Genomic DNA, 23253 nt, shown 5'->3' on the forward strand with positions numbered 1-23253 from the left:
CCTTTGTCTAAATAAACAAATCAATTAAGGTTACACACGAATGATTTCCAATCCATTAAAATACAACACTGCTTCAAGATACCTGAAAATTTGCCCTCTTAAGTTACAAAACAATCTGCACGTTTACTAAACTGGCACAACTTACACCGAGGAGTACAAAATACCACTAAGAATTCTGAACTGCAGATGAAATTCCTCAGAACAGTCCCTGACCACATCAGTCAGTGGTTTGCTGGCTCACAGCAGAGCAATACTTATCAGCTGCGACTCCAGAAAACGTGCAATCGGAACGTTCTAAAATTGTAAGCTGGATCTAAACAAGTCTCAATCATTATTAAAAATATATTTCTATCTGTGATCTGGTTTTAGAGCCCTTAGGATTCAGGTTTACAAGCTTTCTTCAGTGAAGGCTCCAATGAGAGTACCCAGATTGTCAGCATTAAGTTCCCTATAAAGGAATGAGACAGGTTAAGAGGCTCAGAAGACAACCTAAACCAGCCAGAACGCTGTACAGTAGGGTGCTAAGAGTGAGCTGAGCTACCCCTTCCCAGGGGTATGAGCTGAACACAAAGCTGTTAGCTACAGAAGGCCTTCTCTCCACCAGGTCCATGGAATTTGCTCCACTGTGCAAAAGAGTTCAGGAGTCTTGGCTTCACAGCTTCATGATGAGAAAACCTCACACAGTAGCACAGACTCCTGGTTTCTGCTCCAGGACAGTTCATGTATTTTAAAACCAAAAGTACATAAATATGGTCAATATATGCACTGTGTACAGCTGTTGCCTAAAAGCTTACACACTTTAACAGAGAGTACAAGCTGAAACTGGCAATGGGACAACCAGAGAAGGACTCTTGTTTTGCAATTCCATTTTCTCTCTGAGTGTACTTGATCAACTTCCTACCCATCGCTAAAAGAGATGGAACTCTGGATGGAAAGGTGATGCAGAAGCAGACAGTCCTTAAATTCTGGCTACGGATAGATTTCTTCAGAAACAGAGAGGAAAGCTGAAGAACACAGAAATTTCTTTAGTTGTTTCTGTTCTTGACGTTCATCTCATCTTAATACAATCCATGAATGAGTAAACAAAACAAGGACTATCTGGGGCTACGCCATCTCTGTGTTTCACAGACACACTGATATTACTGTTAGTAGACCAGTGTCTATCTGTGTGCCAGAAATCAAAAAGTCCTGGTGTCCAGAACTCAAAAAGAATGTTGATAAACTGTGGAGCATCTGGGAAAGAGCCACCAGAACCACCCCAAGACTGGAAAACAACTTTAAAATGAGATTCCAGTTGCTCCATCTGTTTTGTTCAAGCAAGAGATTAAGAAATGACCTGGTGATAGCAATAAAGTACCCATGGAAAACACATCATGGGCTCTTTGTCAAGTAGATAAAGATCTAGGAAAATCCAATGGATGAAAGCTGAGCTAAACAAACCCAAACTAAAAGTAATGTACCATTTGTTTATTCATTTAAGCTTTGAATCATTAAAACAATATATTAGAAAAATTGCTAGAAGGGGCGCTTTTCTAAAAACTGATTTCTGACTGAACCTGTGAATTAATTGAGGGTGCTACAGAGGTCAGAACAGATGATCAAAAAAGGTTAACACAAACAGCATACTGTTCAGAGAGAGAGAGAGAGAGAGAGAGAGACAACATGGCCATTCGAGAGCTATTAGCTAAACAACACTAAAGTTCACCCACTTGTGTATGCTCTCTGAAATATTTATCCTGCATCACGCTTCATGGATTTAACTTAAATTGCCACACAAAAGGCATACCACATGCAAAGTCCAATTAACCAATACTTTCTTATGCTGAGAAATTTTCAAGGCAAAGAAAACTATACATGTCTCTTCCTAGAATTCCCAGCTAATGGAAAGCACTCCTACTAGCTTCCAGAATTTCTTGTTGCGCATTTGGCTTCAGTTCTTGGGACTGAAACACACACCTTCCTATCAAAACCACACCAAGGACTCTACTGTACAATCTGCTTTAGCCTGGTATCTTCAGAGCTATGAGTCACTGATATATGCAATGGAACGTTAAGCAAGACATGTCTTGAAACAAAGAACTCAAGGAAACAGGATTTATCAAAGCAATTGTTATCAAGCTCCCCATTTTGATACTGACCTGATGTTTCAGATACACTCTCAAAGCCTTATTGAGAGCATATCCTTGCATTCTTCTTACGCATGAAGGCAGTATTTAATGTCCTGTCTAAATAACACGATATACTACATATTGGTTTAAACACAAGAAATGCAGTATATATGCCCTATTAAATGCACATCTTTACCTTCGCTTTCTTTGAAGATACACATGTACCAACCACTGGGCAATAAATGGCCATACAATTGCAAAAGCTAAAATACCAGGAGAAATTTCAAAGGGCCACCATGATGGTTTCTAAGGAAAACGGAAAAAAAATTTAGTCAGCAATCTGAATGGACATATTGAATACCACACGTATACTTTTCAATCACTTAAAATGCTGCAGTATTAAAGTAGAAAATACTAGTAAGACCAGAAAAAAAGATTAATGTACCAAATAACTTTTTCAGACACAGATTATTTTTTATGTCCTAGTCAAGGGAGAGACAACATGAAAAGCACATACTAAGAGCTAGATATAAAATATTAATCTCCTTTTTTTCACCATTCACACTGCTTTTTGCAAATAGAAAAAACAGTATTTTACCTTGACAGAGGAGGCGGGCTGATGATTTGACTGTAGTGTTGCAGATTTTGCCTTTAAATACAAACAAAAGCTGGTAAGTATAAAAAAAGAAACGGCAATTAAAATTTTTCTGCTTCACAAAATGAGAATATGAAGTTTTTCATCTTGTGAAGGCTTTGCAATCTCTGTATGTGACAGTTTAAGGAACAGAACTGCCCCCAGGCAACACCCCTTTCACCACTTAGCTTCCAACTTACCTCCCATGTTTCCATTACTCTTTATAGCATTTTTATCACATCTCTGTGTGTTAAAAAATGAATCAGTGTCACTTACTGGACCTCTTTACAGTTTTTCAAGGCCCCCTGCCCAACTTGTCATCACAACTTCCTCAACTCTGGTCCAGTCCCAGCAGTTGCAACCCAGAGTAGAAATCCCAGCAGCTTAATTTGCGTGATTACATGTTTCAACACTAGTCTACACAAAGGCAAAAAGCACTGTTTTAGTCTGCCTATAGGTACAGGCATGTCTAACAGCATAAAGGAAAGAGAATACTCTGTTCCAAATCTTCCAGGCAATCCAGAAGATGAGAAGTACCAGAAACTTTTCAAGATTATTCCCATACGCTATTGTGGTGCTTCCACAAAAACAAAGCAGTCAGTTTTCTAGGTCTTTCTTAATTTATGTAAGTGTGAAACAGAAGCTTCTGTTTCTCTTTAAGTGAGGGTATCAAGCACAGCATGAACTGCTGGGAAAGAATCTTTTACTATTTCTTATATTGCTCAGGCAAAAAAAGAAAATCAATCTGTATCCAAACATCAGATTCTTGAATAGCTGTGATGGAGCGAAATCATGGTTTTAATAAATCCTTTTCCCTGGCTGCCTTAGATTTGGAGTTTGTGCATCCCGTAAGATACTGCTTGTACAGCTCTCTCATTCTCAGGTAGATCAAAACATATCAGCAAGTCAAACAAAACCAAACATTTTTAGGTTGCTGGTTCAACTTTATTCACAGCATATTCTATTCTCCCGAATATACAGTATTTCCATTGAAACAGAAGGAAAAAGAAACAGTACCTCAATAAATATCTACACTTGCTTAAGATTTCTTTTGCCTATCTTGTATACATGATGTGAAATTCCAAGGAAGCTGGATTACTTCATGGGGAAAGAATGCTATGAAGAATCAGTCTTCTGCTAACTGAAAAACGGAATGAGAAGTTCTGCCTGCAAACATTTACCAGTCTGGAAGATTAAGATAATTTCTCACTTCCTTTGAAAATGCTCTGAGATCTACTGATGAAGAAATTATCTGGGATTGTGTATTACTAACATTAACTATGGAATCTCTATATAGCGACTGTGCAATGTGTATTAATAACTATGGCTAAGATTAGTCTGATCAGATATCAGTAAAATAATATATGGGTAATTTCTAGGTCAAAATGCATGTTTTTGCTCACATGTACAAAAGTCCTGAACTGTGTTCCTGAGAGTAGGTATCAATAAGAAATTTTAAGTTGGAATAAACTACAGAATATAACTGAAATGTCTTTACAGTTTAAGAAAATGTTGTCTGAAATTTTAATCTGAAAAAGCATAAAAATATCCAAGGAAATTTAATAAAAAGTAATCAAATAATTTCAATGACTAATACCTGTGATGCTGTAACCGCTTCCAGCATATGCAACCTCTGAAGGACATTCTGCATGTCTTCTTGCAACCGCATCAGCACTACTGCAATCTGTTCATTGAGGCTACCCCTGGGTCCTCTGTCTGATCCCCAGCGCTCTCCGTCCCCTCCACTACCCATCTGTCCACCTTGTGAACCATCTTCTAGAGGCTGAAGTCTATGCCCTATGTTGAGGAAGAAAAAATAGATACATAAAACACAGAAAGGGCTACCAACTCTGTTGAAAATGCTTGATTTTAACAGTTCAGTTTTCTCCCTGTCGAACTGAGTGTGGTATTCCTAACCACAGGTTATATTCAGACAGTTCAAAAGCACTGGGAGGTTACTGCAACATCATTTGAGATGCTTCCCTACAGCCTAAGCGTGACAGTATCATTCAAGGTCCCAGAGCTGCATAGCAAAAAATTACTAATTCACATCCAGTCAAGTTCAGCAGTAAATTCTGCCCTAGCGAAAAGAAAGTAAGATCTGTTTTATTATCAAGGGTAGGAGTGTTTTAAGTTTGGCACAGTCTCTAGCTAGAAAACAAAGAACACTGGAATAGAGTGATGAGAAAAGATAATTGTTTGAAACCTACAATACTCCTTTAAACTATATACAGCTGGACTATCATGTTTCCGCCTGCAAGTAGCAAACCTAAGTAAAACAACAAAAGAGAGAAGGGGAGATGGTTAAACTATAATATGTTCTATCCAAATAAATGTTATATTTGGATTTTCTTTTTAATTTTTGCATCTGATCACATGTAAGTGCCATACAAAAAGGCATGCTATATATAAATAAAATACTTTCTGGCTTTTTTTTTTTTAGTACAAGAAAAATAAACTTTATCCTTGACTTTACAGATCATACCACTGGAATATGGTGCTGCTCACCATATTAGAAGTATTACAGAATTAAAAAGAGCAGAGGTCCAACATAAATTGAACATCTGGACTATTACATGATTAAGAACGAGTAAGTTTTAAGAATCATAACAGATAATATCAGAATCACTCAAAGGTGTGGCTAACACTCCAATTATATAGAAAACAATGCGTCACTTTCCAAGATGTTCCATGGTTTTAAATAAGACACCATAGAGGTATAAATGCATATGCATTTAAAAATAAACATGTAACTTGTAAAGAAACTCTTCTCATGCATAGACAAGTTTTGAAGATTACATTTCTAAAAAGACAGGTGCCATAAAACAGCAGCTGGAGTTTAAGGTAAGCCAAAACAGAAAAAGCCAATATGCTTATACAAGATCGCCGTAGCACACAGCAAATAAATACTCTGAAGACAAAACTGATTGCTACCCACTGTAATTAGGATTTTGTTATCTATTTTTATTGTGAAGGACAGAAGCACTATACCGCATGACTATCTTACTGGACAATGTTGACAAGTGCTTCTCAGGCACCAGTAACTTATGGCAATTAGGAGAGTGGGGAAAACGAAAGCAGCGTGCACAGTACCTCTCCCTCTTCTGACACTGTAGAAATCTGCTTTTTCTCCACCTTTCTTCTCTTTGTGAGGGCCCCCATTACTGGCTTTGCCATCTTCTCCTCCACATTTGACTTCGCCTTGTGCTTGAGCTGTTCCCTCTACAGTATCTCCAGGTTGGAGATTCTCGTAAGTCATGCAAGCGTGCCTTGGAAAATCCGTATTTTCTAACAGAAGACTGTGATCTACATCCAAGAAATGGGACGAATGCTTTAAAGATCCTTTAGCTGATGTGATGATCTCCAAGGGCTACAAATCAACATTAGCAAGTAATTAAATTTCTGTAACACATGACAGTTAACCAATAAAAAGAAAGAACATCATCTCTACTTTCACTTTAAGAAAATAGTTTGCCCGGAATTAAGAATTTTCTTTTAACAGGAGCAGTTGTTTTCCTGTAGAATGCGCTTACTATTGTCTAAATGTCCTTTTCAGATTGAAAAGGCATTTGAGGCAAATATTCTCAAAACAGTGATACCACTTGAAATTACTTTAGACATTTCTAACATGCAGTAATACTCAGTAATCACTAAAATAGAACATTAAGATCTGAAAACGTTCGGTTTTCCCTTGTAAAATTGGCTTTGCTTCCTAGACAGTGAAGTAGTATCCTAACTTGGATTCATGAGCCACACTGTCAAAAGTCACGTGCTATTAGCAACCTTGAGTAGGCACTGTTTACACTCACAGCAAAGAGATCACGTTGTTTATTATCAACCTGTTCAAAACAGCTTGGCTGCAACCTGTACCTCTCACGAAACAAAAGAAAGGCATAGTATTCTATCAACATCTCACTCAAAATTGGTGGTATTATAGGACAATATTAAAAATGGAGGACATGTGCACTGATCAGGTCACAATTACATGTTCTGCAACAGGACTGCCCTAAGGTGGTTCATGCAACCCTTTGTTCAGTGCAAGGACAAGCACTTGCACAAGTATATGCTGAAGCAGACTGGGGACCTCAGCTAGCTGAAAAATAACTCCATGAAAAAGCCAAAATAACCAAAAGAAGGGGCAAAGAAATGGAAACTGCTGCCAAAATCCCATTTGTCAAATAGCAGTTCATAAACCTGTATCATCAGAACTGAGGGACAGAGTGTTTGCTACATCTTTTCCAATAAAAAGCTGTATTTAATTATTTAAATGAACCTCTTCTAGTTTGAATTGATTCATCTGTAGTTCTACTTGTGTCTTTATTTACACATACCTGAACAGTCATTATTTTGTTCAGAACTAGAACTTTTCTCATGCAGGTTGGGAAATTCTGACAAATTATCCACCCACTTCAATTAAAGAATCTCAAACAAGCTCAAACAATACACAAGATGATTGGGAAATCACCTAGATAAGACAGCTTGCAGCACTTCTACCAAATCACCTTTCCCAACATGCTTCATTACTGGGTAAAATTTTGATTTGCTAAAAGGAATTCTCTAGATCCTCAGGAAACAGCTAGACAAGACAATGATGCAATATTAGAGTGCTTATTGGTCTTTCTGATCCCATGCATCATTCATATATTCCTCCCCAGAATCGGGAAACTAGGCATTTGGGTACAATCTACAAAGTTCACACTTAAACTGGACCTCTGAAGGAGGACCAAGCCAGTAAGCCAACTAAGACTACGGTTAATACAATGAGCAGGAGCAGAAATTCAGTCAAATTAAGCCAGCACGGTTGGTGCCCACCTTTTATATGAAAGTCAGAGATGTACCTCACGGCTGAAGAGAGTATAAAAGAACCCAAAAATCATTGTCAACTCCCACTTCTTTAGACCTAGGCCATTTTCATGCACTGGCCTACAGGCCACTGGCTAAGGCTTACTCTTTATTTATTTTAAGAAACAAATGCAGGATTCATCAGGCCAGAAAAAGAGCACGCAAAAAGCTCATTGTTACAAAGACACTCCCTGCTGCTTAGAGATATGGATTCTGGTCCCTACATATGTTAGGAGACCCTAAATTCATTTGTGGACACAGCCCTTAGTTTCTTTGTACTGTTGTTTTTGATACCTTCCCCTCACATGAATTCTCTGAGCGCAAAAATTTCCAAGTAACCAAGTTGTAAAAGACTGACAATAAAAAGAACAAAAAACAATAGTCCAAACAGGAGAAAGGTATGCATGAGTTATTTCATTCACTTCTGCGTGTCCAGGTTCATCTGGCAGATAGCAACCTATTTAAAAATAAGCATACTAGTTTTAAAATACACCTAGGAATACTAAGCCCCTACCTCTTCTAGTCCAAGTTGCTCCATAGAGTCACAATAAACTTCACTGTCTGAATCACTGGTTAAGTGCTGAGTTGCTGAGACCTCTTCAGTATTCTCTTCATTTGCACCTGTATGGAAAGGAGAGATGCACAGATGCTTTGTAAATGTGAGTCAATCCTGGCAAAAAGTAAAGCAATGAGTTAAAGTATCTAGGTGAGCTTCAACTCATGCCCCTTTTATCTATGATTGTCATGCTAAAGTTAGATTCTGAATAAAGAGGTTATATTAATATAGGAATTATACAAAACTTTTACTAACGGGAAAACTATACCTCATATTGGCATTTCTGCATTATAAGTTGATAATTTTTATTTCACCTTGTTCATTCCATTCTCCTTCCTAAGTTCAGTATAAAGCAGTTTTCCCTGAAGTTATCTGTTAATTTTAAAATTATATATTTATACATCAGTTTCAACAAACTGGCATTTATAATATGTTCAACCTTTGTGAAAGACAAGTAAGATACTGGTGATTTTCATTTCACTAGGAATTAGCTTTCGAAGGCAAATAGTATTTGCATAGGTAGTATAATGATTTTAAAAGAAAACAATTGTATTTCTGTGGTTTTGGGCCCCTCTGTCTCTGAATGCATCTCTCTGCAGGAGATCCTAAAAGAAAGCCTTATTTTAAACTGGTATTAAATTTGATTTTTTTTGGAGTATTCTTTCTTCAGGTTTCTACAACTGAAAGACAGCACTGCTAGTCTCTGAATCCCAGGATTAAGCTTTCAAGAAAAGAAATATTTTCCAAGAAAAACATGTGCAAATGAAAATACGGTCTTGCAAGGACAATACCTTGGTGAGCACTGTTATTAGCTATTTCTAGGCTTGGCTCCGTTTTCTTTATTTCTTCCTCCGGGTTCAAGCCATTCAGGGCAGATTTAGTCTGGATGCCATTCTGCATATCTGGGATAAAGCTGTCCTTGTAACAGCCATTAGTAACAATACTTTCCAAATCCTTAGCAGCTGCTGATTCTGGTTTCACATTCTTATAGTCTGTAAAGGAACAAGAAAACCTTGCAAATAGAAAGCTATGCACCTAATAGCTCAAAACATATTTCTTCAAGTAGCTAACTTTCTAGTGGACTGCAAGTATAATGTATCTGCAGAATAAAATATATAAATGCTCCTAGATTCACATTCACAGGGATTGTTCTGTTCTTGTAAAAAGCGTAAATATAAAATTTAATTTGCATAAAAAGCAGATGATATGTGAAACATAAGTAAGCAAATCCAAAGTAGGTCTCTGATAAACTAAGTAATTATCCTAATATCCCTGGAGGAAAAAATCTGTATAGAGTTCTAAATATGTAATTTCATTTGGTTTTCACTTGATGCCGGTATGGACTTGATGCTTTTATGGACCCCCTAAACGAATCTCGCTGAAAGTTCTGTTTTATTTTCCCTGAAGAAAAAAAAGTTATTTTCAATTCTACTGTTACAGCCCATGTAGCCATTCACAGCTCTTACAAACAGCACTGGCAATAAAAACCAAAACAATACAGGGTATAGACTTTTAGCTAGCCTACCGACAGAACTTCCTAGCCAAGTCAAAAATTGTATGGTATAGCTCACAAATTTGTACTAGTTCTAAATCTTACAACCCAGGTTGAGATGCTGCCATTCTTCACACATGCATCCATGTGTATTTGCATCTAATTCTCCTGAAGAGGTACAGCATTCATGATCCTTTGGGATTTTCTGCCACTTAGGTGGCTAAGAATAACTTTGGAACAAACAATGGTCCAAGTGCAGAAAACATACCCTTTCCATTTAGCTGCAGTTCTTTCTCCTCCTCTTCACGAAGCCCTTCTTCTTCTGATTCTGCTCCGCTATCACTACTTTCAGCTTTTCCATTCACAGCCTTTATATTTGGAGTGGAATTCATGACATTACTAAGGTCTAAGAAAAAATTCAGAGAGGAAAAAAAGATTTTATTTTATAAGAAACAAACATACAACCCTCTCCCCCTCAAACTATTAGTCATAGTTCTACAAAAGTATTTCCATATTAGAAGGTGTACCAAATAATGCCAGCTTTATTTCTGTAAGCTCTTCCTTAATTGGTTTAATGTTTCTCTTTTGTGGCTCACCACAGAATGCCTAATTACTGGTGAAGAGATTCTCAATGATTCCGAGGAAGCCTACTGGAAAGAGGCAGCACGCCATTTTCACTACTGAGTCTCTGACCAAGACTATTACCGATATTTACGGTATAGCTGCAGTAACTGCAGCTGCAGATCAGTTTTATCTAGGACTGACGTGGCCATGTTCTCCTAAACCCAGAAGTCAGCGTTTTTACAGACATTCCCTTTTGGGCTGAAATGCTTCAAAATTGCTCTCAATTCAAAGTCAAATTTTGAAACATTTTATTAAATTATGTGAGCAACAGGATTCTGAAGAAGGTAAATACAATATCCCATGCACCTTCTCCTGCAGCAATTTAAGCAGATGCAAAATGTGGTAAGAAGACTCGAGTTTATACAGATCTTTATCTAGCAAAGGGCATATGGAAATAAATTCTCTGATTTCAGTGAAAAAGATGATGAAATAAATGCACTGAGCATTTGTTTGCATGTCTAATTACATAAATATTTTTAAAAAAAAACTTGAAATAGACAAAGTAACTGCTAAATCCTTGTTTTCCACATCTTTGATCACTCCAAGGATCACAAACAATTTACTCTGAGTGTACAAAGAATTGCAAGGTAAAGATCCTTTAAAAATATGGAGATTTTAAGGGACAATTCTACCACCTCCTGTAAAAAAGATATGGTTAAAAACATCCTGATGATCATTTAAGCCTCCTATGTTAGGACAGAGTGATTAAGATACAAAGAGGGGACAATTTCTGCGAGACACTCGCACAGTTTACATGTTGACTCCAGGGCTGAATTCTGTCTGTTTTAATTGTCACCACAGCATTCCATTTGCATAATTTCTACTTTCCCTCGTCAGAACCTTGAAAGATTAATTCTTACATTTAGGCTTAACATTAAAAGCAAAATAATATCCAATTATACTGGAGTTGCCAAACCAGCTCCGCTACTTTCTTTGCTGCATGGTAATTTAGAACTAAGGGTTTTCTGTTTTAGACTTGCAATGAAGAACCTTCCCACATTCCTCTAGTTTCAAAGCTTATCCGTAGTGCTTTAAAAAAAAAAAAAAAAGGCAAAATAACTTAACTTCTTGTATAGAAATAATGAATATGTTAAATATCCTGTTCACCTTAGTTTTACTGCAAGGTAAGGTTTCTGTGGGCACCCTGTGTCAGTGTTTTGGATTGATTTAATCCAACTTTTATCTGAAGATTAAAAAAAATGCTTTTTTATTGTAAAAAGAGAACTGGAAAAGCTATTGTCTGTCTTGTAGATTACAAGAATATAAGGAATCACATGCTCATTTTCTCCTCACTGAAAAATACTTCTTATTTGCAAGGAAATTTGTTTCACAAAAGAAAAATCCCAACATATTCCCAGTTAATTTCTTGTAAACATGTTTCATTTATTGTGAAACCCAATTCTCACGATGTTTTTCTGAGAAGTAGCAGTGTGAGGAGGATAAGGTAGCAGTTAAGTCCTCACAGCATGAGCATTAAGCACAGACACAGCTCCCTTGGCATGGTAAGGCAAGCATCATGCTTCCCTTTGAAACAAAAAGGGAGTGAGGGCACAATCATCTGTGTGTCCTACCCAGTCGTGGGAGTAAACAGGAAAGACAAGACTAGGAGGAACATTTAGCTGTGAAGGAAGGTGAATCAAAACTGTAAACCTCCTCACTCTACCAAAGATATTGTAAAAAGCCCCAGCTATACCATGAGCTTTTTTCTTAAGATTTACTTTTTTTCTTTTTGAAGAGAAGGGAAGGTCTTTGAATATTTTCTCTTCACTTAATTTCAGCAAGGAGATTATTCATTTGGGGAAACTTCTAAGCGATACATCACATATATTTAAATAAAGAGATGGAACTGAGACAAAGTATCAACAGTAACAGATTTACGGTATCATGCCATGGGACACCTAAACAACTGAAATCCATCAGGATCATATTTCTTCCACAAAATCATTCTTAGCAAAAGTGCTCCTAAAGACCATAAAGAGGCACTGCTTTGATGCCGACTCTGAAGAACACAGCATTATACAGAGTTTTGGCCACTTGAAATATCACACTTAATTGTGTACTTTTCCTCAGAACCCTTACGCTGCTATGCTGATCAGGTCCATCCCCAATTGCTTTTACTACACGATAAAATCACAGTTTGTTGCCATCCTCCTTGTTACTCTCAGTATCTGCTAAAAAACCAGCAATGATGACTAATACTAGGGATGATAGGGATAAAGACTAAACAGCCAACAAGTAGTGACTACAGTCCCTGTTGGTAGGTTAATGGCTACTTCCTGAGGAATGTATCTTTTAACATAAATGATAAGAGTCAAGCAACCTTTTAAAACCGTATTTGCTTTGTGCTAATCCCACCCATCCATCCACCCCTTTATTCTTTCTGTTTACACACTTCAACTGCAGGCAAAATGTTAGTAGCTTTTTCTGTTGCCCTCGTTTAGATTACTATAGAATCCCTCTTGGTTTATTATTTTCATCTCACTGCTTAGAACACCAAACTGTGAGATTTGTGACAGAGTTTTCTAAATCAAAGCTGTACTGCTCTGTAGCTGTACCAGGAGTTATATTCTACTGTAAAAGCCTGGATTGTTTTTTTTTAATGCAATATAGTAAGAGCTGTGTAACAGTAACAACATGGAAACAGAAGGAAGAATTTAACAGAAGAAAATGGTGACATGGAGAGGATGTGAAGAACAGACATACAGCCTCTCTACAAGCTTTCACTACATGTTTATCTTCTTTTATCAGCTCTATTAAGAGATTTCCTAAGAGCAAATTTAAATATATTTCTTTAAAGGCAGCACTACAATTCTTCTCAATGACCTGCATAACAGGGCCGAGTTTCTCAAAAATATGTATTTTATTTCTAACTTCCCACATGTTTCAAGACAATATTTGTTACCCAGATGGGAGTCAGGAGCCTAAATAAAAGGAAGAGTAGGGAATATGTGGGCCCTCTCTGGAAGGAAATGGGAGACCTGGTTACCCAGGATATGGCGAAGGCTGAGGTACTCAATGACTTTTTTGCTTCAGTCTTCACCAGCACGTGCTCAAGCCACACTGCCCAAGTCACAGAAGGCAAAGGCAGGGACTGGGAGAACGAAGAAGTGCCCACTGCAGGAGAAGATCAGGTTCGAGACCATCCAAGGAACCTGAAGGTGCACAAGTCCATGGGACTTGATGAAATGCATCCGTGGGTCTTGAGGGAACTGGCAGATGAAGTTGCTAAGCCACTATCCATCATATTTGAGAACTCGTGGCAGTCTGGTGAAGTTCCCACTGACTGGAAAAGGGGAAACATAATCCCCATTTTTAAAAAGGGAAAAAAGGAAGACCCAGGGAACTACAGGCCAGTCAGCCTCACCTCTGTGCCTGGCAAGATCATGGAGCAGATCCTCCTGGAAACTATGCTAAGGCACATGGAAAATAAGGAGGTGATGGGTGACAGCCAACATGGCTTCCCAAATCGTGCCTGACAAATTTAGTGGCCTTCTATGACAGGGTTAGAGAGTTGGTGATAGGAGCAATTGACGTCATCTACCTAGACTTGTGCAAAGCATTTGACACTGCCCCACATGACATCCTTGTCTCTAAAATGGAGAGACATGGATTTGACAGATAGACCACTCAGTGGATAAGGAATTGGCTGGATGGTCGCACTCACAGAGTTGTGGTCAACAGCTTGATGTCCAAGTGGAGACCACTGACGAGTAGCATTCCTCGGGGGTCGGTATTGGGACCGGCACCGTTTAACATCTTAGTTGGCGACATGGACAGTGGGATTGAGTGCACCCTTAAGCAAGTTTGCCAATGACCCCAGCTATGTGGTGCAGTCGACACGCTGGAGGGAAGGGATGCCATCCAGAGGGACCTTGAGAGACTTGAGAGGTGGACCCGTGCGAACCTCACGGTTCAACAAGGCCAAGTGCAAGGTCCTGCACATGGGTTGGGGCAATCCCAAGCACAAACACAGGCTGGGTGGAGAATGGATTGAGAGCAGCCCTGAGGAGAAGGACTTGGGGGTGTTAATGAGAAGCTCAACATGACCCAGCAACATACGTTTGCGGCCCAGAAAGCCAACCGTATCCTGGGCCGCATCAAAAGAAGCGTGACCAGCAGGTTGAGGGAGGTGATTCTCCCCTTCTACTCTGCTCTCATGAGACCCCACCTGGAATACTGCATTCAACTCTGGGGCCCCCAACATAAGAAGGACATGGACCTGTTGGAGCAAGTCCAGAGGAGGGCCACGAAGATGATCAGAGGGGGGCCACGAAGATGATCAGAGGGGGTGGAGCACCTCTCTTATGAAGACAGACTGAGAGAGTTGGGGTTGTTCAGCCTGGAGAGGAGAAGGCTCTGGGGAGACCTTATAGCAGCCTCCCAGTACCTGAAGGGGGCCTACAAGAAACCTGGAGAGGGACTGTTTACAAGGGCATGTAGTGATAGGACGAGGGGTAATGGCTTTAAACTGAAAGAGGGTAGATTTAGATTAGATATAAGGAAGAAATTCTTCACTGTGAGGGTGGTGAGGCACTGAAACAGGTTGCCCAGAGAAGTTGTGGATGCCCCATCCCTGGAAGTGTTCAAGGCCAGGTTGGATGGGGCTTTCAGCAACCTGGTCTAGTGAAAGGTGTCCCTGCCCATGGCAGGGGGGGTGGAACTAGGTGATCTTTAAGGTCCTTTCCAACCCAAACCATTCTATGAAATGCCCCTGTGGATCTGCCCCAGCTTGAGGATCCTTTTACAAAGAAAACCTAGCCTAGTAGGTTTTTTTCAAATACCTTGTATTTTTGGTTTTCTGAACAGGCATATAACTCTTATACAAAATTAACATGCACTGCTGGAGCTGCACTAATGGTTGGCTCAGCACAACACAGTATCCTCACACAAGTCCTACAGCCTCTTTCATTCTTTGCAAATACCAATGATCAGGAAACAGTCTACAATAGTGGGTGAAACACATCATAAAACATTTAACTAGCTGTGTACGCCCTCATCATTTAATTATAGACTTTTGTAAAATACCATAACTTTACTATCTGCTCAACAGCAGCAAAATCTTAGCCACTAAAATATTATTTCCATGACCTACACTTGTATCACCTTATACAGGGAACTCTTTGCACTCCTACGTTGAAATAGACTCGAGCTCTGTCAAAATTTTTGAGTCTCAGAGAGACCTATACGCTGTACAAAATTGTTTTGATAATCAGGTAACTAGAATTCTTTTCTTGCCATCACAACCTGATGTTTCATGCTTGTTACTGATCCAAGTAGGTTCCCTGCTTCAATTCCAAGTTTATGCAACCATGTTCTGCCATTTCCAATACACTTAATTACACAAATCTCCACCTCCTTTTTGAAACTGATGTATCCCAATACTGCAAGGAGTTCACTGCAATGAGTAATTGCAGTGAGAAAGGAGGACTACATCCAAGCATCTGGGAGCAATAAGCTCTTCAGCTAGAAGAGTTTCTATACCCTCATTTCCTTCCCCCTTTTTTTTTTTTTTTTAATATAGCACACTACAAAGAAAGTTTCCAGGGGCCCAGCCTGCTCTGTAACATCTGTTCTATAGTACTCAAATGAGCTGCCATCACGAATAAAAAGATTTTAGAAAGGTCTGTCAAAAAATCGAGACAGAAAAATATAAAATTCCTTACCTTAACTACCACTGTTTTATCACTTTTAATTTTAAGTGCATTAAGTGTAAGTTCTCTGAAAAATGTATTCCCTAAGCACACAGATCATGGCAGCCAAACCTTCCTCTACGCAGTTTTTCTTTTTTGTTGTTTAGTCTTCCTAAACTTTACTATAGCAGAGAAAAAGAAGCCTCTCCTCCTTTTTATTTTTCTCTTACAATACTCCAAAAGACTACAGCCTTGTTTTGTCAGCATTCCTCTCTCTGTTCATGTGCTTTTCAAGCTGTTACACTCAAAGAGATGTATTTCAAAAAACAATTTAATAAACAATACCCATGTCTTTATTTACCATTTATAAACATCAAAACAATAGTTTGTGGATAAGAATGAACACAGACAATAGCAGCTTCTTAGACATTTGTATTAACTTGCAAGTATGGTATTTAGGATTACTGACTAGTCATCCTGGACCTTCACACTTTTCAGTATCTGTGGAGTTTCTCATCTCCATCCGTATCACCAGTACCTGTTCCCTTAAATTTTCAGAATACTTTCCATATAAATAAAGTTACCAAGTTTTTGGGTTGACTTGGATACATTTCCCTCCTCCCTGTCACCCCTAAGCCTTCTGCCAGTAGAGACAACCTGCCTGCGATTTCCTGACAGAGAGCAGCCCAGGGAGAACAGCAGTTGCCCCATAGGCATTCCCAGCACTGGCAGGTAGTTCCACGAAGGCCACCGGACATCCAGAGTACAGGGCCACCAAGCACACGCAGGTCAGTTACATGGTGCATGTGCAGCGAGACCAATGGATCCAGGCTTTGCCAACTTAGCGTCAACACCTTAGCCAACGATCACGTGTGAGAATGAATATAAATAGCTGCTTCTCAGACATTTATAGAAACTTGCAAAAATAGTAAGATCTTTCAGTATCCAGGATGTCCCCATGTCTGGTACTACTTCCCTCTGGGATAATGAGCAGGACTTGCTAAGCTCCCTTCTGTGTGGAAGAGATACAGTCAGCATTTGGAACTTTTACTTCATGTGGCAAGTAAAGTGGAGCATTACACTCTTGAGTTTTGCGCCAGAAAATAAAAAACATTAGCATAATGAACTCAGAACCCCATAAAGAAAACTGAATTATGCTTGAAAGCAACAGAAAACCAAATTGCTGAGTCATCTATAGTCCAGAAATTCTGGTCTATAATACTGTAGCCTGAATCAAAAATTGTTTTGCCCTGTACAAGGAAAAAAAACAAACAGGAAATAACATTAAGATTATATTCTCCTGTCACCTACTCCAAGCCTACAAGTTGAACAGCCTTTTACAATGCCCATATTAAACACAGCCTCACAGATAACACAGATGGCTTTTCCATACATCTTAGAGGCTATGATTAAAGTAATTATTTTTGCTATAACAAAGTTATGCGTGACACCAGCCCATGCCCACTGGGCACTTTTCTGAGAGCAATCAAGATACGACTACCTACATCTGTTCTTCCCCAGCCTCCCATACCTCTGTCTACTACTACTTCTTTGTAGCTTGTCTTTGTAGAACAGAGGTGTGAGAAATCTGGATTTCAGTTCTCTCATCACAAGATCTTAACCACAAGTGAGACCTCTAAAAGATAAGACACCAACATTTTATAGCAAGTGGGTACATCTGCTAGATTCTCAAAACCTGAAGAGCTTTTGCAACTTATTTTCCCTTTTGCAGGAAACTGTTGTCTGGCTGGAGGAAAAAAATCCAGGTCCAAAACCAATTATGCACAAAAACTGTGACTGTTGACTCAATCCAGCATGAAACAGAATACAGACAGGCTTTTCTTTCCATGGAAGAGAGCTTCTCTTAGCTCCCTCCACTTTGAAAGAAACAATTTTTATTCTTACATTTTCACATTTGGATACTCTGCTGCTTACCCTGTAGTGATACATTCTCTACTACTCTGTGTGAGAGAAGCTGTTGATATCCTCAGGCTTGAGCTATACTGATGCTCTGCCCTAATTTCCAACACTGTTAGACAGCACTGGCATAAAACCAGTTTGAAGTCAAATCACAAAGTAGGCTCAGATTTGAACTGGAAAGCCTGAAGCAGGTATATATTGCAACAGAACAAGCCACAGCTTGTTGAGACACTGATCCACATCTCATTGAGACTCTCCACTGACTTTGGCACTTGCTGGCCCAGCCCTTAATCCTATAATCCCACCCTGCAGCAAATGCTGCAGAGAATGTTCTAGATGCTATTAAGGTAAGCTATTAAACTACTGAGATATTAAGAAAAATATTTGTATAGTAAGTTTCACACTAGCCTCCCTGAATATAATCTGTAACCTCGATTATAGCTGTTAGCTTATCATTGGAAACTAGAAGAGGAAAAAAAGTTTAAAGGATGGAATTTTAAAAACCTCTCTCACCCACCCACCAGCTCCTTCTGCCCCATGCTTGCCCTGCCTTAATGCACCTCTTAGCTGTGGTGCTGCCACCCATTCAACATATCCTACTAAAGCACAGCAATTTCAGGGATTTTAGCATTTTCCCCCTTCTTACAAAGCATTAAGAAGATTCACAGCCATTGAGTTCCTTAAAACTGCTAGTAAAGAAAAGAGGAAGGAGAAGGAAGGAAATCAGTTTAGCAAGTATTTTTGAAGTCAAACAGAAATGAAAAAGTGAGCTTATGAAGGAAACAGAGGGTGTTTCACAGAAGAGGCCCACACACAAGCAGGAAAAACATGCCACCAAAATGCTCTATTACAAAGCAAAGACGTTGAAAATAACATGAGAAGCTCTTTGAGAAAATAAAACTGTTTGAAAAGAGAAACTAATCATATGCAATCTACAGAAGCATGGAAAATATATTGCATTTTAAGAGTAAGTGTTTCTACCTGGAAAGTAGTAATTAAGCACAGACTCAATTTTTTCAAGTGCAATCCTCCCCTCCAAGCTTACCTATGTCCTGTACTAACTACTGCCTTTGAAATAGAAGTGTTTACATGTATTTGCTTGTTCTCAGTGAGTATCATCTTTTAAACCTAGCTCCCATACCCAATGCAGGAAGACACTGAGCAAATTGGTAAACAGCCAAATCTGCCTGTGAGCCAGGCCAACTTCCCCCACTCATAGAAGCTGCTACTGAAGCAGTGCCTTGCATGGGCTACTAGCACAAACATGCTATGCTGCAATCAGCACTGCCCAAAGCCAGCATGTGCAGCAATATGAGTCACCTTGCTTCAATAGGGCTTCATCTGGTGCAGTTGCAATACAGCTGGGAGCAAAGTTTTCAGGAGAGAAACACTCATTAGGATGACAAAGTTTAGGAGCATTATAATGCTGAAACTTTCTACAGCCTCTGCAGTGCATAACTTGTCACTACTGGAGGCAACATTTAGTCTTCACAAAGGCTTACAAAGAGTACTACTATTCAGCATAAAGGCAAAGGGTCATCTTTACTTAGTAGGATTTTAAAACAGATTAAATTCCTTGCCACAAAGCATAGAGTAGGAAAATTCTACTGAAGAACTTGTGAACAATTTCCAGATACTTTGCTTAGTTGAGTTAACTTAGTACATGCCTGTAAGGTAGGGATTTTCTTGCCCCCCTTTGGATTTCTCACATTCAGAAAAAAGAAAACATCCACAAACATTCTCAAGGAAACATTCAGAAGAATGAATTGGCTCTGAAACTCTCGGTATTTTTCACCCAGTATCAGATCAGTAGGGTGCCAATTCTAGACCACCTTTGGCTTCTTCAGGTATAACATAACAAGGAAGCTTGAATGCCCATTCTGAAAATTTCAAATTCACTAAGCAATGGTATTTTGAAGCTTGCCTTTTTAGCGTTGGCTTAGACATCAGATTTCTTGTGCATTTATTAGCAAGTGCAAAAAGTTAAAAGGTTGCTCTTCTAAAGCACCCCAGCACCCCCCCACCTTACCTGATAGTCCTCCCTCTACTCTTCCAGCAGCTGCAAACAAAAGGGTCCTTCTGTAATACTGCAACAGTTACCTATTCTCTTCTGCAGCGCTATGATGGCTAAGACCCCACTTTCTTCTTTGAGATCTAGTATTTTATGTACCTGAAAATAATTTGTCAGTAATTTTCTCTGTAAAGAAGTACTTCATACCTGTCAGAAAGAGACTACTGACTGAACTTTCTAGAGAACCTAAGCTTCTCACACAGCTGTAGCATGAGCTTTCAAAACACTACCCAGGTTACATCCTTTTGAAATACCCCCCAGATTTGCTCAGAATTCTCTATTTTCCTTTCTTTACCAACACATCCAAGTCTGCATATTTGTAACCCATGGATCCGGCAAGTTTGACCTAGTTGTCTAGTAGATGTTACAAGTCATTTTAATGCTGGCATGTCAGGCCTCAGTGTTCTTCATTAAGGAGAGCCACAAGCTCTACTGATTCACAAAGACAGTATTTGTATTTAACATTTTCAATGAAACCACAAGGAGTAGAAATTCAATTTTAAAAGGCTACAGTCTTCTGTTGAGGCCAATCTGCTACAGATGATACACCAGCCATAGCTGATGTTGAGGCCAATCTGCTACAGATGATACACCAGCCATAGCTGATGTAAACTTCCAGACTAAGTCTTTGACTAATTCAAGAATACTGTTGATTTTGAGGAAGTGGCATGCAATTCTTAAACAATTGGATAATTATCTTCATACCGATTAAAATCTGACAGAAGAATGGAGGGCAAACTCAAAACAGAATGGGCCAGAAGATGGTGGGAGTACAGTACGAAGTAAGAGACTCAAGAGAAGGGCCTCAGTTTCCAGAACATACCAACATGAAAAACACCTTCCACAACAGAAGCTACAGAGAGTAGTGGCTTGGGGGCAGGGGAAGAAACAGGACTGGAAGAACTAACACAATCAAAACATAACCATGTCTCAATTTTTAACAGTATTGTCACCAGTGTCTACACTATCTCAAACAGACTTGGGCAGATTGGTTCTATTCTTTAGCATGTATCTGGAAGACTGAAGGTACTCATGCTTCCATACTTCTGTGAAATATTTTGAGACCTGTATTGTAAATAATTATTTCCAGCTTCACTTTTAATTGGGGAAGTCGTAACAGCGCTGAAGAAAGGGTTTTAAAGTCTTAAATGCAATGGTAAAGTTGTAACATACAACGGACTTTGTGAAAATTCTGTCTTAATTCATTGTGACATAATTAGATGTTGCAGATTTAAACTCTATAAATGACAACATATCACCAGATTTATTGCAACACTGACAGAACAAGATAAAGCTGAAATTTGCTATTCTGTTTTACTTACACTGCCTTATGTTTAAGCCGCCTTTTTAAAAAACAAGTATGCTAGATTTGTTATTGAAACAGGTATGGTTTAACTTCCATGATTCTCTGTTTGCCTAGATAAGTCACTTTAAGAAGTGGCTTTTGGCACTGTGCCAGACACCCCAAGTCTAAGTAAATCCTTATTACACAGATCACTGACCTGAATCTACTGATACTCTTAGTCTTGCCCACCAATCCAGCTGTCAGGCAAGCTCATTAAATCCCAGACATGAAACATACACAATTTTAATAGAGAAAAGTCACACAGTTTTCAGAATGGCCATTTAAAAACTTCTACCACTACCCTTCCTCAAAAACAATGAAAAACTACTTCTGTTTGTCTGAGACTTGATATCAAAACCAAAATCAAAACTATGCTCCTTTAAGGTAGAGGAAAAAAAAGCCACATGCAAAAGGCAACTTAACCAGCTGACTCCTACTTCTTAAACACATTAAACCAATTAATTTGTGCAATGGTTTGTTTTTTAAAAACTGTTTCAAGTTTTGCCCTATTGCATTTCAATTTTTAAACTGTAATTTTAAGCCAGATTTAAACAACTCTAAGCCTTATATTACAGCCTTATGAACACATTACCTGTAATATAATAACTGTTATCAAAACATTCTCACAATGGTATTGCTAAATAAAAATCACCAAACTGATTTTTATGCAGCTATGACACCACTAGGTTTGCCACTTGTCAGAGATTTAAAACGTTTAAATAGATATTCCCTTCATGAACTTGAGCCTCAGAAAACTTAACTTGAAAGTTTCACAAACTCATCTTATATTCTGTATGTATTGAAGAAACCGTGATTAAAAAAGCTTTTTTTTTTTTAATTTTAGATCAGATGACAGAGCTGGATTACCAGCTCTGCATGCAGTTTGATAATCCGCAGCTACGTCAGGATGCAGCAGTACACATTAGTTGTTCCTTTTATTAATGGAAAGGCAGAAACTATATTTGGTTGGGGGAGTTATTTGTTTTAAATACTTTCCTTTTTTTGGGAAGAGGCTTCCTTCAGCAGCTCAAAAAGCCTGTACAAGGACTAAACATGCAGCTTCCTGGGTCTAACTTTGTTTTGTACCGCAGAAGCAAAATAAAACAAAATCCAGCCTAATGAGGTGGCAAGCCCAGAAGTCACAAGCATTAGCAGGTAGTTACTACAGCATCAAAACAATGGAAAAGATGAACTTACACATAATTTATTATTCCTACCTTCCAAATACTTAGAGACTTTCTCCATTCGAACTGCCATGGGTAAAGAGAATGAACAGAAAGATGCAACATTTAGCTTTAAAATAATTTACAGAAAACAAGCGCAAAAAAATCTGGTGTTGTGATTAGTAGTAGTATAAAGGAAGTTATTTGTCCGAACCTGAGGTTAGGTCAGATCCTCTGTTCTTTTTATCTTCTACTATTTCATAGAATGGGCCTATTACTTGTAGTAATTCTTCAACTTTGTCCGTCATTGGCATACTCTCAAGAATCTGCATAAGTCCAAAATATGAAGCATCTTATGAAACAGCATTTCAATGATTCATTCATTTCAACTGATTCTAGAAACTGCTGGTCATTGTAAAACTCAGTAATATTTCACTAAGTCACTTAACACATTATTCTGATTTTTTAACTTTTTTTAATTGAAGGAAAACAACATAAAACTAATTTATCAAACAAGAATCTTAACTAGCTGTATTAACTTTTTTTTAGGTGAAAAGAAGATGGGAGAGCTAATGCATTTGCCAACTCTAAAGGAGAGCCTCAGCACAGTATTAGTAGACCTTGGAATCCATTATTTCAGCAATTTCAAACTACACCAACTCAGAGTTCAACAGGCTGCTGTTATTTGATGCAATTTATTTTATAGACAAGTCTTCCTACAGAGAAAATGAAACTGAAAGACTTTTTTTTTCTTAGAGGATTCTTCATATTTGTCAAACCCTGCCATCTTCAGTGGAATGTAAGGAGCAGACCAAAAGCGCCCTGCTCGGTCCAACTAAACCCAAACAACAACAGAATACAGAAGAAC

At 38.6% G+C, this 23253-nt stretch overlaps 1 protein-coding gene across 3 annotated transcripts in view; it reads right to left on the minus strand.

The window, feature by feature from the left end:
- ACBD5 (acyl-CoA binding domain containing 5) overlaps positions 1–23253 on the minus strand; it is a 28521-nt gene that overhangs the window by 291 nt on the left and 4977 nt on the right. The window contains exons 3-10 of one of the 3 annotated variants that reach the window (XM_009574750.1): positions 22600–22711; positions 9901–10038; positions 8932–9132; positions 8099–8205; positions 5836–6112; positions 4340–4539; positions 2707–2757; positions 2305–2414 (exon numbers count right to left, since the gene is read on the minus strand). In XM_009574750.1, coding sequence (XP_009573045.1) covers positions 2305–2414; positions 2707–2757; positions 4340–4539; positions 5836–6112; positions 8099–8205; positions 8932–9132; positions 9901–10038; positions 22600–22711 — 1196 coding nt within the window. Of the gene's footprint in view, positions 1–2300; positions 2415–2706; positions 2758–4339; positions 4540–5835; positions 6113–8098; positions 8206–8931; positions 9133–9900; positions 10039–22599; positions 22712–23253 lie in introns of those variants that run through there. The other 2 variants (XM_009574751.1, XM_009574752.1) reach the window with 2 other exon arrangements.

Source organism: Fulmarus glacialis, unplaced genomic scaffold, assembly GCF_000690835.1.
Source record: "Fulmarus glacialis isolate BGI_N327 unplaced genomic scaffold, ASM69083v1 scaffold16413, whole genome shotgun sequence".
NCBI lineage: Eukaryota > Metazoa > Chordata > Aves > Procellariiformes > Procellariidae > Fulmarus > Fulmarus glacialis.